Source organism: Lissotriton helveticus, chromosome 3_1, assembly GCF_964261635.1.
Source record: "Lissotriton helveticus chromosome 3_1, aLisHel1.1, whole genome shotgun sequence".
Lineage (NCBI taxonomy): Eukaryota > Metazoa > Chordata > Amphibia > Caudata > Salamandridae > Lissotriton > Lissotriton helveticus.
Window position 1 is genome coordinate 376,868,158 of NC_136061.1, and position 25,105 is coordinate 376,893,262.

General features: G+C 42.7%; 1 protein-coding gene across 1 annotated transcript in view; it reads left to right on the plus strand.

Moving 5' to 3' along the window:
• The first annotated feature begins 295 nt into the window (after positions 1 to 295).
• SPAG5 (sperm associated antigen 5) overlaps positions 296 to 25,105 on the plus strand; it is a 620,821-nt gene continuing 596,011 nt past the window's right edge. The window contains exons 1-6 of the mRNA XM_078680111.1: positions 296 to 401; positions 579 to 682; positions 11,055 to 11,201; positions 11,903 to 14,337; positions 16,962 to 17,154; positions 23,478 to 23,597. Coding sequence (XP_078536237.1) covers positions 626 to 682; positions 11,055 to 11,201; positions 11,903 to 14,337; positions 16,962 to 17,154; positions 23,478 to 23,597 — 2,952 coding nt within the window. The 5' untranslated portion in view covers positions 296 to 401; positions 579 to 625. The remainder of the gene's footprint in view (positions 402 to 578; positions 683 to 11,054; positions 11,202 to 11,902; positions 14,338 to 16,961; positions 17,155 to 23,477; positions 23,598 to 25,105) is intronic.

Here is a 25,105-nt window from a genome sequence, read left to right on the forward strand (position 1 = left end):
TGGTAATAGAATGCGCTCCAAAGTGTTAACACAAACATTTAAAGAGCTTACGGATACAAAAGTATGCGAGCTCGGTAAGAAACAAACCTCTGAATATGTGCTGCTACTGTCTGTTCTTGTGATAAAGGAGTTTACATTTTGTAATCTCCCTTTGAAGAACGGCATACTATGTCTAATGTATATAGAAGAGTGCAATACCCAAGTTGACACGTGGGGAGAAATGAACACAAAGTTCTCTCGGGATACTAAGTGACTCCATTCTAATATGGCCGCCATATTGGGAAACGTGGTAAACCATGCGTCACTAAGCATGGACCAATGAGCGAGCGCTTGCGGTCTTCGAACAGTGGCGGCGGGTGATGTTTGAAAATGGCAGCGACGACCAAGTGACGGGACAGAACGTAAGTGATGTTTATGGGCTATCTGTACAAAATCGAGCCCTTGTCGCCTGCTTCTTCTGAGAGTTTCTTCCACAAGCACACCCATGCAACCCAGTGAACTGAATAGTCTTTGCCCGCGTAGTTATTTTCAGTACGTTTGAACAGTTTCATAATATAATTGTTTCATGTTTTTCCTAGTCCCTATTGCTGGGAAGACAGTCTCTTCCCCAACTCTGTGAGCGAGAATGAGGGCAATGAGGAGAGCCACTCCTGATGAAAATGAGCTTGCAGCCAAGCAATCGGTAAGGTCACAAGTTGTCTGTGGGAAAACAGTCATATGTGTTTGTATGTACGTACTTCAGCACAGCTTCTGAAACCTGAACGTAATCATTCCAAATAGTTATATTAATGTTTACACCACATGAGTGATCTAGTTCATTTCAAAAACTCTGCTTGTTATTCCATGCTCCACTAACACAGCACAGATAAGAAACGAGGGTAAATAAGAGATGATGTAGGTAAGAGGTTGCGAAGGGGAAAATGAGAAGAGAGGCAAAGATTATGTATGCGAGTTTAGGTTGGTAGACTAAAGGTTGGGAGAGAGGCCGGAGAGAAACAGTGTGAGGGCGGCGAGGGTAAGAAGATACAATAAACTTTAAAAAAATCTGAAAAGATTGATTTGAGAGCGAAAATACTGCTGAAGAAGAGAAAACTAGAGAGAGGTGAGAGACAGGGAAATCAGAGAAGAGGCGAGGAAGGTAGGGGTGTGGATTTCTTATCACCTGACTCACAGGGCGTATTGTTTATGGCCAAGGACAACAAGGTTTCATATTTATTTTTCCATAGGACACGTAGGCACACCCCCCGAATGCATAAACCCTTTGACTGCCAGTTCACAGTACAACGTTATCGATATGTGGAAAGAGCATTGTCTGCAATTATGGTAACATTTGTATCCCTATGTTCATGCAGTTCAAAGTGTTTATGGCTCATTAATGCAAAATGAGTACACTAAGTAAATGCTGTGTACTGTGCTGGATGTGCACTACCATCAGTAGTTCCAATATAAAAATGTGTGACAAGTTTGTAAAATTTAAATCATGAGGCTACACAAAATGCTCCCAGAATGCTCTATGATTGGACGAAAATACTTTCAGAAGCTTGAAAGCAAGATTGATGTTTCTTTGCTTATAAAATAAAATGTACAAACAAATCAACTACACAAAAAGATTATAAACTATTTTGCGATTGTAGGTACAATTTAATTGAAACATAATTCAGTAAAATACACATGATGAATGCTAGTATTTCCAAAAGATATTGGATAATGGAACATCAGTGTAAAGCCAGTTTTGGCAAGATTTTGGGAAATGGAAAATAAAAAAGCATTGGCAATAATCTAGCATTGGTTGTCACCTTTTTTATTTTTTGTCAAAGTGTGTTTTGTTTTGACATGGGTTTTGTAAAACTTGGCGTTGGGAGCTGTTGGGTCCTCGGCAATATAACAAAAACAATGAGTGAAAGAAAAATATTTTTGGGATCTCAAAAAAATCACACAGTGCAATTGTAGTTCCTGGCACTTAAAGATACTGCCTTGTGAGCTGATGTGCCCCTTGTGAAAAAGCAGAATGCTGTCACTCAGTGAAATTAGCTATATATATGGTTATATTTTTGGTGCTGCTTGACGAATCTTCATGAAACTCCCCTCCCTCCACGTTTTTTTTTTATTCCTGAAAGGTTTTGGTGCGACCTGTCAAGCCGGGGTTGAGAAAAAAGTGTGGGGGGGGGGCACAATATATTTTCCATATTCATATTTCCATAAGAAGCTCTGGACGATTTACACCAAATTTGGCTGAAGTCTAGGGGCATATTAGCATGGTCCTGCGATAATTATCGCTCAGCGCTTTTAGCGCGAGGATAATTATCGCAGGCTAACGCTGGATTCCATAGCGGAGATAGCGTGCTATCAGCAAACGCTTATCTCCCAAGCGATAGGAATCCATGCGTTAGCTGGTAAACAGTCTGATTATCGCTGGAAAACCAGCGTTAACCGCGGTTCGCACAGCTTTTTTTGTCTCTAACAGGGTTAGCGTGAAGCTTGATAATAGGAGAAATGTCGCTATTATTTTGCTCTGGAACGCCCACTTTGCATCTTATTAGAGATGCAAAGGGAAGCATAGTGGAAAAGGGTGCTAACATGTGATTTTGCATGTTAGCATCCTGTTGTTGATAGGGCGATATTTTTATCTCTGCTTCCTTGTCTTTTAAAGCCAAAAAAGCAGTGATAAAACCCTTGATAATATGCCCCCTAGTTCTTTGTCCAGAAAGAGTGCTTTTTGTGATTGGGTGTGTTAAAAATTGGGTTACTGCTTGACTTGGGTCAAGCAATAACCGCAATCTTAGTCGAGGTAAGAGGCAGGCAAAGCCTAAATTAACCTGTGCTCATCCTCTGGTAGCTTGGCACACAACTGTCGAGCTTTTCAGAGGCAATGTGCAAAGTATTTGTGCAGCACTTTGAACAGTAAAAACACCACGCAAAAAAATACCACACCATGTTACAATAGCAGTTTTAACTTTAATAAATAAAACAAGTCCAAAAAGACAAAATTCCAATAAATAGAACTTGCGGTATTGAAATTCAAAGTGTTTTGGTAAAAATAGCGCCTAGAAGCAAATAGTGCTATTTGGGATATCTGGTCACGCTGTACCGAAACTAAGTCAATAGTTCAGGCAGACCGCAATGGAGTGCAGGCTGGATTCAGGGACCCAGTGAGGCCCACTGATCAAAAAGTACCCTAATCTTGGGTGCGTCGTTGTTGAGGATGTGTGGGACAGTCGAGGTGATGTCTGTGCCGATCCCTGCAGCAACGACTATTTCCTGATCCGTACAGCAGTGGCGATGTGTCCGCTCCGATGAAGGATAAGATGTGATGCAGAGGTTAGTCGTTGAGGCTGCCATTGACGGAAATGCGAGGACCTTGCGACTGTAAGAGTGGTGGCTCCAATGGCGATGATTCGTAGCCCATCCACGTAGCAGCAGCGCTGTGTCTGTGCTGATCCATGCTGCAGGTGATGTGTTGGTTCTGATCCGTGCAGCAGCATTGATGCATTATTTCGACAGCGGATGTGTCAGCTCTGCTGGAACAAGCACCTTAGACCCACTTCCATGGGTCCAGGACTGGGATAGCACCACTTGGCAAGGCAGACTCACAAGTTGGCAGAGTCCAGGTACAGAAGCAGGGTGGTTGGAAGTCTTTTATGTCCCTAAGACTTCAGATTTGGAAACTAGCCAGCTAGCTCTATGAGTCTCTCTGGGTTCAGGTGATGCAGTCCAGTTCTTCTCATTCAGGCAGGGGAACAGCAGGGCAGCACGGCAAGGCAGGAGTCCAGCAAAGCAGAAGTCCAGCATAGTGGCTGTCCTTCAAGCACAGCAGCCCTTCTTCTTAGCAGGATCTTCACAGTTTCAGAAATGTGATGTAGTGGTGGTGTCAGAGGTACCGTACTTCTACCCAACTTGACCTTTGAACTGTGGGAGACTCCAAAGACAGGTCTTTGAAGTGCACATACTCCCTTCCTGCCCTGGCTCCAGATTCACTACTGGGGGGGATCGAGCCCTTTTGGTAGGTACAGCACACAGCTTGTTCAGATGCAAGGCACGGTCCAGCTCCTCCCTCCCAGTATGGCTCATCAAGTCACTTCTGAGCTCTCATTGTGTGTGACTGTCTAGGGGAAAGCACACAGCTCAACTGTCACCCACCCAGACTTGTGGTCAGAGATGGGCAGCGGGCACCAAATGGCAAAAGTAAGAAAATACCAACTTTCTAAAAGTGACATTTTCAGAATTGTAATTTAAAATATGACTTCACCATAAGTTAAGATTTTAAATTAGGATTCCAGAGACGCCAGACTTGGGTCTTAGCTCTTCCCAATTGGAAATCAAATTTATAAAATGTAATAAGGTAATCCCAATGTTATCCTTTGGGGGTGGGGGGGAGGTCTTTTAGTAGTGAAAAAGGACTTTAGGAGTTTTTCACTACCAGGTATGTACAACTTAAAAGTACAAGTTCTACCTTTTAAATACATCGCACCCTGCCCTCTGGGTTGTCCAGGGCATACCTTAGGGATTACTTATATGCATAAAAAGGGAGTGTTTGGTTCTGTCAAAAGGTATATTTTGCAAGGTCAACATACAGTGTAATCTGCATACACAGGCACTGCAGAAGCAGGCCAGAGACATGGCTAAAGTGTTACATAAGTGGGTGGCTCAATCAGTGCTGCAGGCTCACTAGTAGCAATTAATGTACAGGCCCTGGGTACAGGGGTGCCTCTTTGCTAGAGACTTATATGCACAATAAATATGCCATTTGGGGATGAACCAACGCTGCCATGTTTAGGGGAGAAAGAACAAGCACTTTAGCAGGGGTAAAGTGCACAGAGATCTAGTACAAGCAAACACGAAACCAGCAAATTGAAAGAGGCAGGCAAAGAGTTGGAATGAAGACCATCCTAAGGCATGGTGTAAATCCGTTATGTAGTTTTTGAGCAATTAATGCTCAAACTTTGTATATATCATACCATGGAGGATCCTGGGGAGTTGACAGATCTCAAGGAGAAATCTGATTGGCTACCACAACATCAACCGATTAGGCGGCAGCCATTGTAGGACTTGATCCAGGGTCTTGAGAGAAATGTAAAAGACAACTGTGGGCAGGGTAAGGATATCCCAACTTCCTAGGCTTGGTGGTGGGTGGGGAGATACCATGCCTGCGGCCAAAAGCTTTTAAAATAAATAAATAAATAGGTGCAGATTCGTAGAGGCTCAGCAAATTTGTGGTACAAGCAAAAAAAAAATAAGGTTGAGCCTGGCTAAGGAAGCAAAGCACCCCCACCCAAAGCCATACAGTGGACACCTCCTATACCCCCCGGGCCGGCTCAGGTGTAGGTTCCCCAAACCCTGGTCCACCATCTATTTTCCTGCCCCCGAGGGCGGGCAGGAAAAGTGGAATGTTCTCCCACCGGGCATGAGCACAAAGTTGCTCTGCCCAATGGTAGAACAAAGCTTTTCAGTGCCCATCCTCTTGGGCAGGGAAAAATAGTGAATTGCTCCCAACCTGCGGGATCAAAGTAAAAACTGCTCTCGCAGGGAGGGAGCAATTCCGGCTCCTACTGCACCTGTATGGTGCAGGCAAGGGTGCTTGCAGGGGTACCTGGGCCTCACCCCATCACCACCTCCCCCCCCCCCCCCCCCAACAGCCCCTAACGAGGGAGCAGCTATGGGGAGCTTGGGTCGACACCTCACTTACATTTTCTTTTTAAATGTGCTTGGCACTTGCAGGGGGAGGGAACTGGCAGAGGCTCTGGGTTGCCCTCCCACTGATCCCAAAGATGAATAATGGTCTGGGATGCCCAGGGTGGGCACCCCACAAATATAACAAATTGCTAGCTCCTGCACGGGCCCCAAGTAATGGGGCCACTTGCAGAGAGCCGGCAGGGACCCTGGGGCTCTCTTGCTGCCTGCCTAAAAAAAAAATATGTGGTTGCCCCTTGTGAGACCAGGACACCCATAAAATCAACCAAAAATCAAAAAAATTAATAATAGCGTACCCACAGCCGCATATTAATTCTGTGCTTCGTCAAGAAGCACCCCATAATGCCCTGCGGTGGTTACTTACATGTTTATTTGTTTTGATGATGTCCCTAGAAGGGTAAGGGGCTACAATGAGGTCTGCAGCCCCACCCCAGCACCATTAGAAAAAACATTGGAAAAGTCTTCTTGGTCATTGAAACCATGACCCCAGGAGAACCTATCATATTTTTTTAATGCACTTTCTCCCAAGCTGAAGCTTTTGCTCTATAGCTGGGAGTAGGACACCTCAAAGGGCTGATACTATGGCTGGGTTTTATGTAGCCTGAAGATGTATTAAAAAAATACAAGGCCCTCTTGATACTGCTTTTATGAGTGTATTTTTTGGACTTAAAAATGTTAATGGAAAAATTCAGTCTTAAAAAAAAAGTTTGACTATTTATTTTCACATTTTTCAACCACAAAATGTAATAATAATAACTATGGAAAAAGAGTCCCAGACATGTATTTTTAATAAACCTTTTTTTAAATATTATTTAATCAATTTTTAATATACATTGCATTTTGTGTGTAACATTGAAATATACGTTTGATTGTAATTATTGGTGATATATGACGAAAGTTGTTAGAGCTGATATATTCATATATACATATATAATGCACAGCCTTCGCATGTCTGGGAGTGGCTGCCCGCGGAGGTTTGATGCAGGTCTTGGCCACAGGCCCGGTCAGCCATTCATGGCCTTTACGTATAGTAATAAAACATTCCTTTACTTTAAAAAAAAGCCCTGGCATATTACTGGGAAAAAAACAAAGGCTAAAGTGGCGTTCTAGTTTGGCATGATAATTATATCTTACTTTGCATTTAAAACCCCCCCAAAACAAACCTTAGATATTCACTGAAAAAAATAAAAGTTAAAGGGATGTTATAGGTAGGTGAAAATGTCAGTTAAAACATGTTGTTTTAAACAAAGAAACTTGCCCGTGATAGTTATCTCAAGTAACTATTACTCCAAGATAATTATAACTTGCGCACTGAAAAGTACCCCACATATTACATCACTCATGACCACTGTTCCCAATAAGCTGCGCGGGTGAGCGCGCGCACAGAGAAGTCACCCTAAGCGCGCAGTGCGCTGTATTCAGCGCGCACTACTGCCGCTTTCAAAATGCGAGGATGCGGGATTTTGTATTTGTGCTAATTGCAAGGCACACCAGCAGCTGTGCACTGATAGAAACACAATGCAGATTGTCAAACACGAAGGAAACTTTACAGCTCTTCCTCCCGGTTTGCGAAGACCACACACTTTAGAAACTCATTTCCTCAGTTAAAAAGTATGGAAACGATTTCTGATAATGGATCATTTTGCATTGGCCATAGGTGCAGTCTGTATATTTAATAAAAAGGTTTCCCATAAGGCCAGGGTTCCCTACTGAGTGCCCATTAGCTTCAGTTTATATTTCCCACCATACTATTCAGAAGCACTATCCAAATCACGAACAAAAATAATTTTCCACTATCAGTCCCAGAAAGAGTTTATAGCAACCCTTAACCACATCCTCGCGGCACATTTTCCCTTCCTGCGCTGGGATTTTCAAAAACCCATTATTCATGACGAGCTGGGCTCGTCATGAGCGTGCGAGGAGGCTACCTCATGACGAGCCCAGCTCGTCATGAGCGTCGAAGGGGTTAAAAGAAGAAAACAGAACATGGGCAAAAAAGTGCAGAGGATCAAAAAAACACTGAAAACTGACATGAAGACAGTTTTTTCCAACGTGCTGCGAGAAAACAGGTTTATGTTTAGTGTCTGTCTTTTCAGGATGTTTCATTTTCTGTCTGCCTACTGTGTAAATGATGTTACCTAAGTTAGGTTTGCATGATGTCAGCAATCAGTGCCTCCCTCATGATCATGACAATAATATTTGTTACAACTGCACTCTTTTTAAACCAAACTGTAGTACAGATAGTTCATAGTGGCACAAACATGAAGACTACAGTCCAAAGATTTCGGTTTTCAGTAGTGAAAAGAAAGGTTTACACATCAATTGCAGCAAATTAACGCAATGGAACAAATTTCCCATTCTGATGAGAATTAGGAAGAGGAGCCATAGGTTAGTATCTGCTCAAAAAACAATTCTGACTTTCTCGAAAAAACTATAAACTGGCAATGTCAAAAACAGAAAAAACGTGGGAGTCAAAATCGTCTAGACCAATTCTGTCCCTCCCTCTCCCTTTCCCTCCCTCCCTCTCCCTCTACCTTTACCTCCCTCCCTCTCCCTCTACCTCCCTCCCTCTACCTCCCTCCCTCTCCCTTTACCTCCCTCCCTCTACCTCACTCTACCTCTTTGTCCCTCCCTCTCCCACCTCCCTCTCCTTCTACCTTCCCCTCTGTCCCTCCCTCTAGCTCCCTCTTCCTCTAGCTCCCTCTCCCTCCAGCTCCCTCTCCCTCCCTCTACCTCGCTGTCCCTCCCTCTCCATCTACCTCTGTCCCTCCCTCTCCCTCTACCTCTGTCCCCCCCCCTCCCTCTCCCTCTCTGTCCCTCCCTCTCCCTCTCTGTCCCTCCCTCTCTACCTCTCTCTACCTCCCTCTCCATCCCTATGCCCCTCCCTCTCCATCTACCCCCTCTCCCTCCCTCTCGCTCTACCTCCCTTACCCTCCTCTCCCACCCTCTACCCCCTTTTCCCTCCCTCCACTTCCCTCCCTCCCTCTACCTTCCTTTCTCTCTCTGTCTCTGTCCCTATCTGTCTCTGTCCCGATCTGTCTCTGTCCCTATCTGTCTCTGTCTCTGTCCCCATCTGTCTCTGTCTCTGTCCCTATCTGTCTCTGTCTCTGTCCCTTTCCGTCTCTGTCCCTTTCCGTCTCTATATGTATCTGTCCCTATTGGGCTCAAAGGGCTTAAGCCCCCCCCCCCCCTTACCCATTCGTTTGTGGCAGCCCGGGCTGAGACAGCTTCCCAGGCGCGCACACAGCCGCACCTGAGTACTTCACAGGTCTTCCATTTACTTGTTAATGAGGCTTTGTTGTTTTTTTCACTCCTCCTTACAGCCCATGCATCTCCACTTTGCCTAGAAACAACAAGGCAAGGTCCATGCACCGCCAATGAAAGCCTGCCGGGCCGCTGATGGCCCCCGGGCTGTACTATGAGTACGGCCCGGTGATACTATGAGTATCACCGATGTAATTAGTTTACACAACTTTAAAATACTTTTTAAGTACTTTGACTTGTATTTGCTCTAAAAATTACGGAAAACCTAACCACACAACATAGTATAGTTTAACGTGGCACTGTATGTGTGGAAATGCAACATCTTTTCAGATTTTTAAGCAAAAGTTTGGAGGGATATTTGGCTCTGCACACACGCACGGTCTGGTTCCTTGCGCACATAGCCATGGCTGCAGCGCACAGAGACCCTCCACTGCCGCACACAGAGGAAAGAAATTAGCGGGAACATTGCTCATGACCTGTTCTGCGACATCATTGATAATATCACTTCATCATTTGCAATTACGTAATTGATGACAAAACTGCATGGGGGCACACGTTATAGTTACCTCAGAATTTGTGTATTGACTCACTCAACCACCTTGGCAATCAGCCCAGTGGATTACACACATGCTCTAGAGAGCTGTGTATGATAAACATGTCTTGCATACTTACTGATGCAGTGCAGTGCTGGAGCTGTTCTGAAGTAAACGGAGGCTTGTCCTACTGTTGCCTTCACTGTGAGAGGGAAGCATTTTTTTTGCCAGTGCCATGATTCATCCGTTCTTTGAAGTGTGGACTCTTCACTTAAGTTTCCCCACCTGCACCCATCCATTGGGAGAGGGATGACCGAACTACAGCTACCACACTGCACCTGTTCTGTTAAGAAAGAACATATCCACTGCTGTTGCTTATTTGTACCTGTTCTATGAGGAGATGAGTTTGCATTGTAAATGTTACAGTTGTACCTATTCTTTGAGGAAGGGCAGCTTGCACTGTTGCTTCCTGTTCTGTTTGCGAAAGAAACGTCTGTTGCTGCTCCTTCTGCTTCCACTTTTTGTGTACTAATTATTGTTTATGGAAGATTACCCTGCTGCTGCGATATTGCATCTGTATTGTGTGATAGTGGAGCATAGAATAAAAAGCTTTGCTACACGAAAGTCAGAATGATTGACATTGTTGGTGCTTGTTTTAATGGAAATCTGTGAGCCAAGCTTACTTTTGTACTAGAGCACCTTGAACATTTGAAAACATAGTTGGTACCAGCGGTGACCCCCTTCGGCCAATTTTGTCATTTACGATAACATTACTTTTCATGTTGCAAATTCTGAACCCATAATCACAGTATTGAAAGCAATTCTAAAAGCCCTAGAATGCAGCATGACTGACTGAATAGACTGGAGTAGCTGATGGTGTTCAGTCCTGTTTGAAGTTGAAACACTTGTGAAGAGCAAAATGATATAATTAATTTATTTGCTTTTTTGTTTCTGCTATTAAATCGTGTTAAACGGTCCAGTGGTCGAGGGGGCGAAGATGGTGTTTCTGGTGTGGATGTGACCACCTAAGTCTATTTGATAGACATTAACACTCCTCAAACATAAAAGATGTGATAAAAATTTGATTACCAAGAACAATAGGAGTGTACATGTGTTCAGGTTCTTCAACATAGTGCCACCTCTATCCCCCACATCTCATGGGATTAAATAGTAGAAGCTCCAACTGAGATGCTTGAAGAGGCAAGATAAATTAAACACGCCTGTACCTCCCATAAATGCACAGCATTGCACCTGGTACACCTTTATGAAGCCCACTGCTTTGAACAGGGGCGGGATGTGCTGTCTTGCAAGAGCTGCCCTGCAAGGGCTGCCAGTGCTTCCAATCTTTCAAATAAAAGTGCTTCAGCCTAAATACCCAATGCCATTTGTTTTTTTTGTTTCTGAAGTGTGATTGCGATATGATGAAACCTTTTAACCTCACCATTGAACTACTAAATGTGATACTTGTGTGAATGTTGTTTGTCTCCCTTTGTATTCTCCATTTATGTCGGCTATTGTACTGTAGCTTTATGGTTTTCTTTAACCTCTCTCTGCTCTCTCCCATAAAAGCTGCTGCGGAAGTCAGGGGTGCGAACACCCCTCCGGGATCTCATGTGGCAGCCTAATGCTACCTCAGAACCCAAGCTCCCAGACCAAACATGCTCTCTGTCTAGCAAGAGGATGCTCACCCCACTAATGAACAAGATGCCCACACAGGCAAGTTCTTTCAATATGTCAGTTCCTTGAAAACCATGGTCAAGGTGTTGCCAATTAAACATGTTTGCGCTAGCTTCTTGATCATGCTCTTCCCTGTAATTCTCTTTTTCCCCCCAAAATCTTTTGGACTTGTAGTCTGTGTGTCTGCATAGAATGAAACTTTTTCGTTCCTCCCATCCTTGGGCCTTTTTAACGCACTATTATGAGCTGCTCCAAACCGTAGTGCTGAAGTTGTCTTTATATGCCTTCGCACAGTTTTTACTTTTCCTCATAACGCATGGTAACCTCTAGAGAAGTGGCCTATTGAATCATTGATCTGTATGATAGACTAATGTCCCTAGTCTGGGGCCTTATCCCTCCAGCGAGCTTTGGGGGTGAAATAATGTGCTCCTCTCTAATGATAATTGAGAACTGTGATTTGTTGTTTCGCGCTATATGTAAACCTCTCGTTAAAGTTCTTCAACAGACTATTCAGGATATAGATCCAAGAGTTCCTCGAGTTAGTTTCCTGAATTACCTAATCTTAAAATAGTCTTTTTAGAAGAATATATTTATTTTTCTATACTGATATGTTAAATAATTTGTTTGCTAGTGGTTTCGTATTGTTGCTTTCACTTCTTTTCAGTCTTTTCCTGATTGCATTTAATATAATTTTTTATTTTAATTCATTCATTATAATTAATATTTATTTCTTTTTACAGATGGCTCATGTTTCTGAAATGGGGACGCCAGTCACTGTTTGCGCAGATACTCCACTTCAGCAGATGCTTGAAACAGAGGGCAAGTTGGCCAACCACTTGCCTTTCTCCAGTACCATCCTGGACTCTGGCACAGAAAACATGAGTCTCCCTGTAGATGTGACTTCAGAAGGTGAACCTTTTTTGTCGGATGATGTGGAAAGCATAGGCCTTCACTCGAAATTCACAAGTAACACCCCCAAGGAACCACAGAGTATTGGTACACAAAAAGGAGAGTTTGCTTCTAATTTAACTCTACACAAATCACTAGTCTCGCCATTTGAAGTGCCAGAGACCAAGGAGTCCTACCTGCAACCAAAGGACCAGGGTGAAAGCATCATGGCAGAGCTAAGTCCAGATAAGAGTGCTGCTGTTAAGTCTATGGCAGGCCAAGAGACAGTGATGACCTATTTGCATTTGGACACTGCTGCTGGAGTTTCATTATCCAAAGGAGAAAAGGAACCTTTGATCTGTAGTTTAGACAACCAGTGTCCCAATGCACATTCCTTTACTGCTAGCGAATCTACTACTGCACCTACTCTGGAAAACAATTGCAAACAGGTTTTTCAATGTGATGTATCTGTCCATAGCCCTCTCACATTAATGCATGCTTCTCTTGAGACTGAGAGGAGAAGAATTGCTGCTGAAACTGGTGAATCAACAGGCGTATTAAATCATCAAGTCCTGGAGACAAATGAAAAAGGAAGAGTTGTCCTTTGTAAGGAAGAAAAGAAAGAAGCCTTGCCTGTTTCATTTAAGGCAGAACAGATCAAGCATCATTGGGACGAGCCAGGCAGTGGGGAGGGGCACCCTCAAACTGCATCTAGAAAACATGTTTGTGCTTACCCTGATTTCCACTTTCTTTCTTTAACATCTACATTGCACCAGAGTAGTAGCTGTGTTAACCAAATAGGCACCAGGCCTCCAGGAACAATGACTGAGAGGAATCAAGACGAGTTGCTGGCTGCTATTTTTCCATTGACAAGTGAGGAGCTCATCTTCCAAAGGGAGAACTTGGATGCACTAACCATGGGTAGAGTTACATCTCAGGAAGGGGTGCTAAGCGTACAAACTGTGGGTTGTGCACAGTCATTGAATGACGTTCGAGATGAGAATGTACTTGACCCCAGTGGTAGGGGGGAAGCAGAATGCTCACCACTGAATGCCATTATCAGTGAAGGGACGCCAGCCGTGATCATAAATGATAACGATTCTCTACCCTTCTGTTCTGGAATGGACAAGTCACTAGAGTTGAGTAGCAGCATGGTAAATGGTCGGCTACTGCCCTTGCATGTGAATGGAGACCCCCTCCTTAATAGTGGGCAAGAGGGGAAAGCTGTCCCACTCTTAACTGGTTCTTCAGAAGACAATATACTTGGGGTCAAATTTGGCAGCAGGGAGAAGGTTATGGAGCCCTCAGGCTGCAGTGAGCAGGCGACTGTTCAGTGCTCTACTATCTGTGAATATCAAGGAAGTGTTCGAAGGCAGACGAGCTGCATTCATGACCCATTCATTGAAATGGAGACTTTCAGAATAATCAAAAACGCAGGTATTTTGCCTAGTATAAAGCAAACTATGGGGCCAGAGTTCCATTGCCCACAAACTACTCCCCTTCCAGAGGATGAAACTATTCTGCAACTCTCTGAATGGGACTTGAATGCTAGCTTGGAGCGTTTTATTAGTGAGAATGGGTTGGGACACAGCTGCCTTTCTCAAGCCACACCCTGCAAAACTCCAGTTCTTCAAACCGAGGCATGGAATGAAGCCTCTTCGGGCATTAAGACAACAGCTGAAACAGTTGCTAAATCTACAGCTGCTTTGTGTACAACAGAACGTATTCGGATGTTAAAGGCAGAAGAGCATGGTTTTCACAGTGGTGTGCTACCTTCGGGCATTGGAGAGAAGCCATCTAACCTAGAACCCCCATCGACACCATTGTCTTCCAAGTTTAAAAGTAGCAGACAAGTGCTGAGTCCTTGTGATCTGACCAGAGATTCCACTTTTAATTTACCTGAGAAGCGTGTGAATCTCGATTCAGCATTAACAGGTTTGTGTCCGAGTAAGACAATATCCGTTTCTGAGCAAGAATCCAACACCCGTATGACCCCACTCTCCACATCTGCTTTAGTCACCTGGCTCACGCCCTTAGACCTGCTGGAGAAAAGCATGAACATTTCTGCAAGTGAAATCTTTAGGCAAATGGAATGGTCTCCAGTCCCTCAACAAGAGGCTGGTACAAATGTAACTCCCATTTCCCGCTCCAGTGCTGTCACATGGATGACCCCTATCATGATTATGGAGAAGAGCATAAATACCTCGACTAGTTTTGACAGCCTTGGGGTGAGACGGAAACCATGCACGCAAGACAGTGGAGATGTAACTGATTCCTTGCTATGGAAGTAAGTCCCTGAATACAAATCCATGCTTGTTTTTTTTTTCTTTGCATACATAAAGAAAATAGCTTTTCAGGCACAGCTATTGATGTTTCCACAATTATATGGTATGGTGTGGTGATTGGAATGAGTGTCATGAGAGTTGCAGTGGGCACCTTCTAAATTTGCAATTGCAAGTTCTGGCCTTACACCAAAATATTCATGATCCCAAGGCCATAATATTTGCCCATTAAGCCTTAGAGTTGCTGCCCTCACAATCCATAACAACCAGTTAAGGTGTGTATAAATGTATCCTGTTTAATATAATACTTCAAAGTTCCCAGTAATTTATGTGCACTGTAAGCTTTAAAGTATGATAATGGGTGTTACACGGTTTAGAGTAAATTGTTGGTGCTGTTGTACCTTAGGAGGTGCAACAGTGACACATGCTTAGTAATGAAACACTGCCACCATAAATTTACATTCATAATCATGCATCCCCATTAGTCGTTGCCAGTTTTGTTGTCTCTAAGTAGAGGTGGTAATAGTTAATGACTGCAACTCTGTATTCTTTGTACAGCTTGTCAACAAGATCTATATGCATAACACCTGGAACAGTGATAAATCTTGCATTCCTGATATGGCTGGGTTTGGTCCAACTAGATTGGCAGGTTCTATTTTGCTGCTTTTGTTTATCTACAACTCCACAAGTTTTTTTTTATTGTTCATGTTGCTTAATACGGAGGTTTTTGTGATTACAAAACTGCTGTAAATAATGAGTGCTTTTAATGCGCAATTTAATAATCGTTGCACAGTGTTATTCGCCATGTTCACCCTTTCTGAGTATGAGGGGAAATGTTCTCTTTAGATGGCATTGATGCATTTGTTGAGTAAGTGAATGTTATATTTGTGTAGTGCGTTATGCCACCATGAGCATACCTGGACACACTCATTGTGGAGAGCAGAGATGGCATTTGGAGAGTGAAAAATAGGGATCAGCTTAGAGGGAATGAGCCTTTTGCATAGCATATGCGTACCTAAAATATCAGTATATTAGCAAATTAAGCGATAATGTATTCTGAGTAGACCACTGTCTATTTAGCAGGCAGTGAGGGACGGAAGGAGAAAGTAAAGTAATAGGTGGGGTGATGTGAAATATAGAAGAGAATGAGTTGGTAAATATGTAAAGTTTTTTCAGAATAGTAATTGGTCTTCAGACATTCAAACTCTGGAATACAAATCCCAACTTAGTATAGGGGCGTGATTGCAGAGCCTAAAAAATGCAACAAATTACCCCAGATCTACAAATCAAGTAGTTTCATAAAGTTGCTTGACCAATCAGGTCTCCACTCAACCTTATTTTCTTCAGGTAGTGAAAAATAATTTGTGCTTAACACATTTTAATATGTCAAAATTATTGCATGAAGCCGTTGCTGAGGGGTAAGTGGACTCATGAAACACTGCATCCAGGGAGTCTGCTCAGCCATTCCTCTTTTTGAGGCTAATCAAACGAGTGCCATCGAGTTGCAACTATAAGCACCCATTCTGTCATGAGTGTCAAGGAACTCTTCATGGTAAAAAGATATGCATTTTAAAAATAGGACTGTTAAGTATTTTTGTTTGCTGCTTTTTCTTTTCATTGTGTAGTGAAGTATTGATGTGGCGGAGAGTATCAGATAAAGAAGAGCTTGAGCCATGACTGATTCACTAACCTGATTACTCATTTAAATGCAGATTGATGGGACTGATTCTATCCCATTCCCGACCCAAATTCATTGCTCAATGTCGATCCTGACATATGATTGCCTAGAATTACTAAGCTTTCATTGTAGTGACTAAAAAGAAACCAGACAATCAAACGAAAAATCTGTCCTTCAACGGAATATGCCCCAGCTCTGATGAGATTTTAAGGTGATTGTTGCATATGAGACTGTTACTCAGTCTTGCTTGTGATAAAGCTAACTTGTGATAGGCTGCTCTACAGATTTGCACGCTTTCAGTCCCTTTTCTGCATGTGAGTGCAGATCTGCCCATTTTCATCATGTCATGTGACACCTTGAGACGGTCTAGGAGTTTTAGACGTAGCACTCTTCTAAAAGGTAAAAACAAACTTAAGTACTAAAAAGGAAGTGTGAATTCTCTCCATGGGCTCCGCATTTGAAATGTTGCTTGCTAACAAGCTGGAACTGGTAACAAGTATCGCATTTGTCTGCTTCCCTGACCTACCAATATTTCAGAGGCAGGTTGGAGAGAGGCAGCCATACATGTAATAAAATACAAGCTATTTCATGACTAGGCCAAGTGCCTACATTAACCCAAGGATTACTGAAATTATACACACATTACAACTTTAGTGTTGCATTTCTATGCTGAGAACGATGAAAGAGTTTGATCCTTTTTAGTATATAAAAAAACACTTACCGAAGCGCCAAGTCACTAACAACTGGCTTTCAAAGTTTCCAGGCCTGCAAACGCTTAGAGGTGCAACGGAACACCGTCAAATTAATTTGCACACCACTTGCGTTGATGAGAGTGGACAAGGGGATAGCTTTAGAACTAAACATTAAATCTACTCACATTTGTGAATTTACTTGCTTTTAGGAATGTATTCTGAATTCTTCTCAGATCTAAATTCTGTGGATTCTCTCTAGTTTTTCGCGGGAACATTTGAGCACTATCCCTCGACAGGAGTTGGAGAATCGTCTAGAGAACACTCTGACTGTGATTGAAGTACTTTCCCGCCAGCTTCAGGACTGGCAACAGAACCGGGGTTTGCCTACCTATCTAGGCCCATCAGAACAAAGAGAGGCTTGTATTCAGACAGATGTCATCCACATATCTGAGGTAAGATCAATTGAGGCTTGACTTTATTTTGAATTTGCCGTAGTTTTGCTTGGGGCGATTTTGAGATAATTTTGCACTGGCCTGAAAAGAAAATGGGGTGAAGTTTGAGAAATCTGTGCTAAAGAGTTGTTCCATTTAAAAAAAAGAAATATTTTTCAGTTTCCTTTTCATCTTGTAAAACAACTAGTATGTATCCAACACTGTTAGAATAATACTGTTCTCAGCACGCAAGTATCCCATTTTAGTGACTTTCCCTAGTTCCTTTGTGGAACACTCACAGGGCACCCAAGGAGGGGAAGGAAAATTTATATAGCACCACCGTCTAATCAAAAGACAGGAATGTATTTTTTATAGAAAATATCTCCCTTTCCAAGAAACGCAATGCTTCAGTAATCTGTCCTGTAAAAATTCATTTGTCCCTTTTGGTGCCATGATGCAGCCTTGGCAGCGTTCTGCTTAAATTGGAACTCTGATAAAAACTTCTCTAATTATGCTGATGCACTTATTATATCGGTCTTTACTCCTTATTTACTCCTGACCAGGGCGGGAGCAAAACCTTTTCCAGTTTGGGTGGGAGTAATGGAATGTGGCTGTAGAGAAAGGGAACTTGCAATTGCTCAGCAGATTTTCACGCGAACAAATATACAAATGTATACTTGCGACAATTGAATTAACAAACATTTTCTAGAGGTATAGTATTCAGACCTATTCTGTAAACACTTGTGAATGCGTCAGATCTGCAGGTACACTCTTGTGACTTTCTTTGAGAACCTGTCCCATAATTAATCTTCATGTTGCCTACAGCGATTTTGCACTGATTTTTGATTATTAGCAGAATATGTTTTGTAAATACTGCATGCACCAAACATGTTTTACTGAGATAAGTCTCAGAAGAACGGTATTTAAACTTGCACACTAGTTTAGTAAAACGTTCTTTTGGAAATTGCTTATTTTGTATGCATTTTATTTTCAGACAGCTGTAGAAAAGTAACCCTTTTTGACATGGTCACCCTCACTTTTTGCCTGGAATTCGATGCAATTTTGACTGTAAATGCACTGGGTTCCTGCTAACCAGGTTCCCAGTGCCAGACCTCTTTCCCAAAACTGTACAGTTGTTCCCCTTGTTCCCCAAAGCTGACAAGACGTTTGACACCCCTGTAAGTCTCTATTAAATTGTACCTCAAAGAGGGTCCCCAAGGACTACAGTATGTATTGTGCTACCCTAAGGGATCCCTCACCAAACCCCTACAGATTGCCACTGCAGGCTGTGTTTCTTGCTGCAGACAAAAGTGAAAATGACATAGCACACAGTCCTATGTGCCATGCATACAGATGCTGCATACAGAATATGTACCTCACCCCTACATCAGGCCTTCCAGCCCTAAGGCAGGGTGCTCTATACTGCATGTGTGGACATATCTGCTTGAGCAGATATGCCTCTGTGCTGGCCAATTCAATTCCTGCCAATACAAGTTACCACGGAAGCCGATGGTAACAAGTTACCATGGACACCGATGAAAACAAATTCCCCAGCTACATGATGACTTCACTGAAACCAAAGATGTCTGGTATCAAACTACTCGTATTAATAAACCCACCCTAATTCCAGTGATGGGATTTATTAATACATGCACCTAGAGGGTACGTTAGAGGTGCCGTCTGAAAACCTACTAACTACTAGAGTGCTGACTGGCTGGTCTTAGCCAGCCTGCCACCACAGATGAGTTTTTGACCCCCAGGGTAAGGGCCTTTGCTCCCAGGAGGTCAGTAACAAAATCTGTTCGAACAGAAAGAACCCTGAGGACTCTGAACCGCATAAACCTCCCGCTGGCTAACACCCTTTGTTCCAAGCCAGAGTTGAAGTGGGCTAATGGTACCAGCGTGGTCCCCCAGCCCTCCACAGAAGAAGTCCACCTTGTGTTTGCCAGGAGGGGACTGCTCGATGCCGCCTGCAGCCTCTGTGTGCAGCCCCACCCTGACTGTGAGTGACTTGGCTGTGAAAAACCAGACGCATCATGACACCTCTGCACCTTTCTCCCCTGGCTCGAGTGGAATTGGACAAACGTGCCCCCATGTCCCCGAGCATCGTGAGGCCTGAGCACCCCCTGTTGGTGCAGACTGACTGGCCTCCCAGTCCAAACCTGCAGCCTCTTTTCATCTGACCAGAGCATCATTGACTAACATGGGGATCTGACACTGTATTGCACCACTGCATACGGCTTCCCTAGTGCCACTGGAGGTGACCTACTGGTGCTGCCTTGGACCTTGCCAGGGCACCTAAACCTAAAAGTATTTCTATCTCGAAATGTACTTACCTGATCGTATTGATTCTGGTGCGTAAATATATATAAAGATGTGTGTTATTTTTGATAAATTGACGTGGATCTCCTTATTGAGATGTTTGCGATTCCTTGACTGTGTGTGCATTTGCAAATGTCTAACACTCCTCTCTATAAGCCCAACGCTGCTCGACCACTCTACCCCCCTAACCCCTAAAAGAGCACCTTGGGATAGCTAAAGCAAGCCCTTTTCCACTCATAAGGGAATACTTTGACTCTTTGCACAGTATACCTGTTTTTGGTATACTATATAAAAAGCCAGCTTCCTACACCAATAACCACCAATATAGCTATCATGCTTACATATGCATTTACATATAATCAGAGAGTATTCTAGGAGCATTAGAAATGGCTTCAAATTGTTATATTTTGCATGCATGTTTTTATACTGGAAGCACTTTCAATAGTGCAAGCTCACTGCATTTCTTTGAGCTCTAGCCCTAATAGTGAAGTTTTTGCATTAATCGTATCTATATTTGAACAACTTGTACATACATATATGTGGCAGGCAGTCCTTTTCCACAGATCCATAGTGTGACCGAGATATTGACAGATAAAGGGTTTGTGTTTGAAGGGGATTGGAGATTTGACCTACTTGTCTAGTGGACAGAATAAACATGTACTTGACCATGAACACTATGTTCAAGTTGTCCAGGTTTGTTCAAACTTCTTAAGGAGCACATACTTTTTTGTACATAATTTCCTGTTGCCGTACACACATCCACGCTCACACAAAGTTGTTGTTTTTGGGGTTTTCTGACTGCCATTTCTTTGCAATGTTGTTATGCATATCCACTAACCCCATCATAGCCAGTATCTAAGAATGTCTTGCAGCTCATGTTATCAACCCCCTGAACCCACACACATATTTACCCCAAATCTTTAACATGAAGGGGGCAGGACAGGTCTGAGCATCATCTATAGAATATCTTTCATACACATCCAAAAAGGATTTGGTACGTTTGTGAAATCAGACCCATCAAAATGCATACAGGAAAGATGCAAGCTTATTCCCGCGAGAGGTCTAATATCTCATTACCCAGATTAGGTTGATTACATCTGCACTGAATTATAGGTTTCTGTAGAATAAGGGTCCGTTGAGATGAGACTTATTAATTGGCTGTGGTTTTTAGCTACTCCTAGTATCCCCAGTTTATAGACATTGATTTTTGTATATTCAGAATGGGTATATATTCAGAGAGGGTGTATCTTCTCATTCTTTCCCCTTTCAAAAGGAATGTCTCTCTTGTAAACTTGTCTTTCCTCCCCATCACAGCAGTCCAATTACAGGCGATTTCTCATAACAGATACGACCTGGTTGTGGCTTTCCCTCAAAGAAATAACAGATGTCTCTTTCCCCATCACTGTCCTATCTACTCTGAAGCAATGTTCTCAAAGGAAAATAACACCCATTTATTCACCACTGCCCACGGAGATGCTCAGTAGTAATTGCAAATGTGTTGAGAGGCAATAGCCATGTCATAGCATAGGCCTTCATTCCATGGAATGATATGTAGCGTTTGTTCTTAAGCAAAAAAAACATTTCTCACAAAAAAGGGGTATTTTACAGATCATATAGGAGCCGGTGGAGTATTGTACAGCACATAGACGATTGTGTGGAGTGAGACCATCTATATCTTCGGTGCTAGGGTTCACCTGTACCCACCCAGTGGTATTTGTCTAAGTCCATGTTGGATTCTAAGGGCCTGGTGGTGGTGAGCTGTGCTCTCCCACCACCCCCTTTCTCGGGCCCTTAGTCTCTTTGAGTGCCCAGAGGAATTGAGGATGCCACTAAAAGCTTATTTTAACACCCAGGACCTGTCTCTGCTAGCCAGTGTCCATTGCTTACCTTCTTTTGTGCTTGGTATAGGGAGTGGCTTGTTTGAGTAGAACTAGTTTAGCGACTCCTTCCGAAAACTAGAGCAAGCACGCCACATGTACATGAGATGCTTGGCCAGATTAATTTCCTGCTGCTTTTCCACATAGTCTAATAAAGAGCTACAGGTCTGCCCTCCCAAACAGAATTTGCCAGCCTTGGATACCATGCTTATCTCTGAGTGAACATATGCTGGGTGATATGCTAAGTAAAGAAATGTAAAAATTCTTCATTTTTGTATGGAGGAGTCTGAATTTGTCACTGAAAATGTTTCCTGCTGTTGCCAGTTGCAAATGAATAGAAGCAACTGTCAACATAATATGCTGTTTCCACCCGTATAGTTTTGTTACGCTGTGTAATGAACATAAATTTCTTCTGTGGGTCTAAAAATTTGTAAAATATTCAGAGATTCTGGATGTAGCTTTTAGGTCTTCATACAAAACATTAGACGTGGCCCCCAGAACTAGAAACACTATGCCAGATATGACCTCCAGAACTGGATACAAGTAGCTAGATGTAGCTTCCAGAACTGGACAGGGGGAGTAGGAAATGAAACTCAATATGATCGAAATAGGCCCTACAGCTGGAAACAGCACACAAAATGTGGCTTCCAGGAGCTGAACAACAGCTACACAGATGGCTTAAGAGCTGAGCGCAACTCTCCACAAATGTCTCCTGAAAATGCGGCTTACGGATGAAGACACTCCAGTTAAATGAATGTTGCAAGAACGCAGTTAATAAATCCTCTAGACACGCGTTCACCAACACCAAACCTTGAATCCCACAACTAAATGATTAATACAATTATGACTGTAACAGAAATATATAATTTGGTGATTCATATTCCCATTTGTGATGAATACATGTAGACACACCAGGGTGGTCGACATTGCTACAAGACCATATTAATGACACAATGTGTGGTATACAAGTGCCACTAAGAAAATAAATCCAGATAGTCACATTGGACCTTCCTTTCTCTTGTGAGTGTCCGTGAATAAGAATAGTAACAATCAAATAGTTCGAACTGCAGTGCACATAGATTCTGGGAACTCCAGATAGACTAGGCCAATGGCCTCCTATGCCTTAATCGTCTCAAATTCTCAAGCTAGGTCGGAATAAAAGGAGTGGCAGAAGCATGATCGTCTCGCCTGTGGGAAGTTGTCAAGCTGATGCTTCACGGCTCCCGTTGTTGTTATGTGCTAGTTGTCCTGGTGTTTGGAAGAAATAGTGAAAACTTTTTTTCTCCAAATGATCACTGGGATCTTCTTAGTTCAAATTTAACTTTTCACTTATTTTAATTTATTATTGATTTTTTAAAATATGAAGATACTCCACTTCCCTAGGATTTGTCTTGTTGGGATGAAATGATCTAAACATTGGAGCTATTTTTGAGCCTGCTTTTAAGAGATTCACCTAAAACCCTAAACACTTTTTTTTTGTGCCTAATTTAAATTGTTTTATTAACCAAACCTTTCTTACAAAGACTGAAAGTTTACACCTATTGATCCGAGCCTTTTGCTGGGACAGTGAAACAAATTCACAGAGATAAGTGATGTTTGCTGTCAAGCTGGCCTAAATATAGTATAACTGGCATTGGTTTGTCTCCAATTTTCAAGTTTCCATTTGGCCTCTTTAAGTCCCCTAATCACAAGCACCATGTGTAATCCTCTGGATTCCTACTTTCAGTTCCCAGGTGGTTGGTGTTATGCAGTTGGATGGCTGGCTGCCCAAGAGCCCTGGTCTAATTGAAGTGAATGTGTTAAGTGTAGTATGTGAGGTATCCTGCGATCAGTGGGCCTTGCATTCGCCGACAGACATGGGGCAGGATAGTTATTGATTTTTTAATATGCATAACTTTCCAGTTGCGATTATGTTTACGCAGTTAAAAGAAATACTAAATGAAGCATAAGCAAGCTACGCAAACGTTGTGAACAGCACTCTTAATTAAATTGTTCCTTTGTTAAGAACAGACATGACCATTTTTGAACAATTTGCAATTGACTAATAGTAAATTGCCTGTATTAAAAGCCTATGATGATGTGTACTTGGTGCATCAAATAAATGATTTAAGCTGACGTCTTAAGGAAATGTCTTGTGCTTTCCAGGAACAGCAGCACTATTATAATCTGTATGTGAGGGCGGTGGGTCGATGCAAGTCCCTACAACAGAGTCAATCTGAGGCGGTGCAGCTTAGTGCAGATCTTCGAAAGGCATCCAGCATCTTGGTAAGATTCTGAAACATGCATGATCTTCTTACCCCAACCACTGCTCTTGTGCTACCATTTCCCTGACTCTGCTTATTCTTCCCTGCATCCACACATCTCTCATCCATTGGATTAGTGACTTAGTAGATACACTACTCCTTCATCCACATAGTCAACCTTGATGTGGGTTTCTCAAACGTTTTATTGCACCAAGCTTTTATTTTGTCTTTCAATACTGACAGCTGAGCGGCATGATGTACTAAAGCAGGTTACACAGTTTGCAGAGTCCTCTTAAGTTCTGATTCACTTTCAGGTCTCTCTTAAATTAAGACAGGCAGACCTAAAAATATCAAAGGTTTGCCCTCGGCAGTATGTCCTGCCTCCGTAAGGTCTATGCACCTTTTACAGGTCCAGGTCACGCAAGGCCAGCGTATGATGGGGTGCAACCTAGCTGTTTGAATAGAAGGAACATTGTTTTGTCTGCTTTCCACTGCATCATTGCTTTTGCTTAATATAGTTTCAGTGTGAACCATCATCACAACCGGGACGGGGGGGGGGTTGGAGTTGCGTTGAGGTTAGGTTCTTGTTTGAAGACCTTCCTCAGGGTTTTTTGATACTCCAATTTAGCATCTTCACCTTTGAAGAGGGGGATGATATGACCCTAGGGCTGTCTGAGACTGAGACCCATATAGCGGACTGTTCTGGAACCCCTGGGCCTGCGCGCCCTACTGTACTCATGATGTCACTGTGATTCTTTGGTTTCGATGCTTAATAAAATGAATTTTGACAAAAAGACCCCCAAAAAAAATCAAAGTAAAAAAAGAACAAAGATCTCCGTGGCAAAATTTGTCTGTCACCCAAGTGACCACATACTGAACCCAATTCAAAACTTTTTATTTTATGGGAATTGAACACAGCACAGTAGGAGTTTTGCTATTGTTGTAACTTCATTTGAAAACGTCTAGATATCCTTGCGGGTGAAGGTGTGCTTTACAAATACACATAACATAACAAAGGTAGTACTATCATGCTCAAGTGAGTATTCAAGAATTTTCCTCCTTCACCCCCCCCCCCTACTCAAGATTTGTGGAACATCTTCTAATAAGTTGCAATTCGTAAATGTTAATCAACATTTACTTGTATCCGCTCCATCTTGCTCCCACTGCTTAGGTGCCAAAGTTAGTACCAGGAGCAGCATTGCAGTTCATTCAAGTGAGCAAATATAGGCTTTGAGCACTTGGGTTTTCATAAATCTAGATGAAATACATTTACATGAATTGATTCACATTTAAATAGTGATTTGTGCTCTTTGTGACATGCACAGTTGGGGCCCACAAGACAATCGATTGGAATAATGGATTGACACCACACAATACAAAGGCTTCTAAAATCTGGATCATTAAGCTGCATGCTTGTTCTGATTAACATGTTGCTATCTGGGCGTTTCTTTAGTTGGCTGCCTAATTGCCAACTGGTTGGTTGTTTTGGCAATGAGCTGTTAATCTCAGTGAACATGTGACCACGTCTGT